The sequence below is a fragment of the Triticum dicoccoides genome, chromosome 5A, assembly GCF_002162155.2.
Source record: "Triticum dicoccoides isolate Atlit2015 ecotype Zavitan chromosome 5A, WEW_v2.0, whole genome shotgun sequence".
In the NCBI taxonomy this organism is placed as follows: Eukaryota; Viridiplantae; Streptophyta; class Magnoliopsida; order Poales; family Poaceae; genus Triticum; species Triticum dicoccoides.
The window spans coordinates 416,577,999-416,581,515 of NC_041388.1; the positions used below are offsets into that span (position 1 = coordinate 416,577,999).

Genomic DNA, 3,517 nt, shown 5'->3' on the forward strand with positions numbered 1-3,517 from the left:
GTGAAGCTAGAAGGAGGGAAAATGTCAACCCCAACAACGAAGATAACATTCTGATGGGGAATGGTTCAGCTCCAAGAGAGACAACTTGGAAAGGTCAATACCATGATTTGCATTTTCTTAATTTGCTTAACTTTTTGTATGGATATTGTGATACTTTTAGAGAGGAAACATTTAAATAAAAATGTATTGATTATGTTTAAAGTTAAAATTGTTCTAATTTTGTTCGTTAGCTTTTACTTGATTTTGTTATGCATTAAGAGTACAAAATGTGGCAATTCCCTTTTTTCTGCCTTATTATCTTTTTACTCAATGCGGAGGAAGAGGGAAAAGAAAAATCGCAGATTTCGTTTGGAAAGGGATATCATGGAAGGGTTGTACCATGGAGAAGGGGTGATAAATATTGAAGATGACGAGAAAGAGATTCAGGCCGCACTTCGGGAGACACTAAGAGACAAGAATGTCTCTCACGCAGTTGAGAGGAGGCGTGGAAGTGGCAGTGGTGTTCGTGTGTCTCTTGGGAAACAGAGTATCACAGCATACTTTGACAAGGAATTGTCAAGCAACAAAGTATCAATGCAGCCAAAGATCAACACTGCTTTGAATGTTGAGTCAAAAGATGTACTTGGCCAAGCTTGGGCAAAGTTTTTTCATGCTAATGACATTGCTGGTCTGAAAGCAAATTGTCCCTATTTTCGTGCGGCTGTCAAGATAACTCAAAACCTTGGCCCAGCTCCTGTTCCAACTACGAAGGAGATTGATGGGATATATTTGGACAAGAATTATGAAGAAGCTGAGCAGTGGTTGAACATGTTCAAGCAAGACTGGAGGAACTATGGTGTAACTGTGATGTGTGACTCATGGACAGGGCCTACTGGTATGAGTCTCATCAATTTCATGGTGTATTGCAATGCATGGATGTTCTTTCATAAATCCATTGATGCTTCTGGTCAAACTCAGACTGCAGGTTAGTTTTCTAATGATTGAAACTATGTTTACGCATGTTCATTCATTGTTAATTCTGACTAGCCATGCCTTGTTAGTTTTCTACATGATGGTATGATGCATTTATTGCGCATTTAGAGTTGAAAATCTGTTATGTTTGTCTATTCATGGTTGAAAATCTGTTATGTTTGTTTATTCATGGTTAAATGTGTCTATTATGCCTTTTCTAATCTTTTTACATGATATTATGATGCATTTAGAGTAAAAAAGTGTTATTTCTGTTTATTCATGCTTATTTATGTTATTACTCGCTTCATTTTTGTTTCAAACAAAAATTTACTTGCAATTAATTGGCAGAGTTTATCTATAGAGAGATCAGAAAGGTCGTTGTGGAAGAGATAGGTTCTGAGAATGTTTTTCAAATCGTAACTGATAATGGGTCAAATTACAAGAAAGCATGTAAAACTCTGGTAGAACAACCAGAGTTTAGTCATATTGTTTGGCAGCCATGTGCTACCCACACTGTTAACCTCATGCTTAAGGATGTTGCTAAGTTTTGTGAGATTGACGTGATAGTTAAAAGTGCTAAGCAGATCTGTAGATTTTTCTACAATCACAATAACCTACATGATAGCATGAAAAAGAACATTGGTGGTGAACTCATAAAACCGAATGCGACCCGGTTCGGAACGGTGTTCATGTTCTTGGAGAGTTTCCATTGTAAGAAAGATGAGTTTAGGAAATGGATGGTGTCCGATGATTGGAAGGGAAGTACTTGGAATGGTGCTGCTGATTATGTGTTCGCTGAAGAGCTGCTATCTAGTAATATGTGGTGGGCAGCTTTAGAGTGGGTTCTTGCTGTGCTAGAGCCACTCTACAAAGCCCTTAGATATGACGATACACAAAAGAGATGCACCCTATATGGATTCAAGAAGAGTATGATGACAGCCATACAAAAGTTGGAAAGTCATCTTGGTGGTGGATCACAAATGTTTCATAGAGTCATGAGCAAGGTGTCCAAGAGGATCGATGCTATGCAAGAAGGCACACTATTGGTTGCAGGTAGTTACAAAACTAACTAAATTTGTATTATGACGCTCTCTTTTTATGGTTTTAACTTCTTTTGTTCTCCCTTTTCCTTTCAGCTGCTGTCCTTGATCCTTAGAGACATTATCAGATCAACATGTGCAAGATGATGGACTATGCTCTTGCACTAACAGATGCCATTGAGAAGATCGCAGACCCTGAGACGGCTATTTTGGCTATTGATGAAGTCAGCACTTACAGGGAATGTCGTGGGAGGTTTGGCTCAAGGTTGGCACGTTCCTCTGCAGAGAAAATGTCACCAAGTAAGTTCCAATTACCCCACTTGTAATATTCTCTATTACCCCAGTTTTGCAACTCAGTTCATCTCACTATGTTAATTTTGTTTTAACTTGGCAGCTGAGTGGTGGTTCCAATTTGGAGGGGAAGTTCCTAATCTGCAGAAGTGTGCCTTGAGTATTGTATCACAATGCGTTTCGTCAAGTGGTTGTGAGAGGAATTGGAGCGCTTTTGCTTTGGTCCACACGAAGCAAAGAAACCGTCTTCTATATGGCAAGCTGCACAAGCTTGTATCTGTGCGCTACAACTTGAAGGTATGAAATGTGTTTTGCCCATATGCCATTATTCACCCATATGCCATGATTCACCTGCATACTGTTGTTTCCTAAGCATTGTTTGAAATAAAGGTTGTTGTTTACTAAGTAAATGCTACTATTTATTAAAGACTGTTATTAGGTTGTTATTTGAAGTAAATGTTGATGTTTACTTAGCAATGTTTAGAGTAAAGGTTGTTGTCTAATAAGCATTGTTTTATACATAGCGACTTTATCCATTTTATTCTTTGTACTTCGTTGTCATTCACTGATTTTGTTTTCACATTTTGAAGATACGTACTGAAGAAGAAGAAGACCCGGTGAGAGAGAATGATAAGCAGAAGGAAGTTGATGCATGTGCAATGATGATGGATACAGCCATGTTTGATGCAACAAATCCTATGATGGAATGGTTGAATGAGGATGATGAGCATGCAATCTTGGATGGAGTTGATGCTGCTAGCGCCGTGTTTGAGAAAATACGTTTGCTTAACTCAAGTAGGAAAGTGTCTCGTCTTGCAAGGAAGGATAATGGCAGGAAAAGAAAGAGGGTAGAGGAAGAAGAGGATGACTACCATGATAGTGAGGATGATGATGAAGAGAATGCGGAGCTGGACTTGGAAATTAATGATGATGATAGCCATGATGATGGTGCAAGTCAATCTGATGGAGGAGATTCGCTAATGCAAGTTGAAAAGGATTTAGCAAGCCAAGTTGGAAACAATGTTGAGGTAACAAGTGATGGTAGTTTGGTGAACCGTAGATCTGAACGGGTTAGGCAAGCTAAGAAGGTCAAGGAGGTCACCAACCTTTACAATTGACAAGTAAGTTCCTTGTGATGACATCAATAATTTCCCATTTATGCACTTTCTTATATTCTGTCATAAACATATGATGTTTGCTTTAGTCCATATGATTTTATAGGTTGTTTCAATTGG

At 38.6% G+C, this 3,517-nt stretch overlaps 1 protein-coding gene across 1 annotated transcript; it reads left to right on the forward strand.

Annotated features, from left to right (window-relative positions):
- The first annotated feature begins 309 nt into the window (after positions 1–309).
- On the forward strand, positions 310–2,703 carry LOC119299634. Its single transcript, XM_037576809.1, has 3 exons — positions 310–964; positions 2,221–2,291; positions 2,386–2,703. Exons 1-3 carry the CDS (start codon positions 310–312, stop codon positions 2,440–2,442), a joined length of 783 nt encoding a protein of 260 aa, XP_037432706.1. The 3' UTR covers positions 2,443–2,703.
- Positions 2,704–3,517: the final 814 nt, after the last annotated feature.

Excerpts from the sequence above, each read along its gene's own strand:
- LOC119299634 (XM_037576809.1), top strand. The coding sequence starts at position 310 with ATGCGGAGGAAGAGGGAAAAGAAAAATCGCAGATTTCGTTTGGAAAGG. Across the intron at positions 965-2,220 it reads TGGTCAAACTCAGACTGCAG|CACTTACAGGGAATGTCGTG; the intron begins GTTAGTTTTCTA and ends TGATGAAGTCAG. Across the intron at positions 2,292-2,385 it reads TGCAGAGAAAATGTCACCAA|CTGAGTGGTGGTTCCAATTT; the intron begins GTAAGTTCCAAT and ends TTAACTTGGCAG.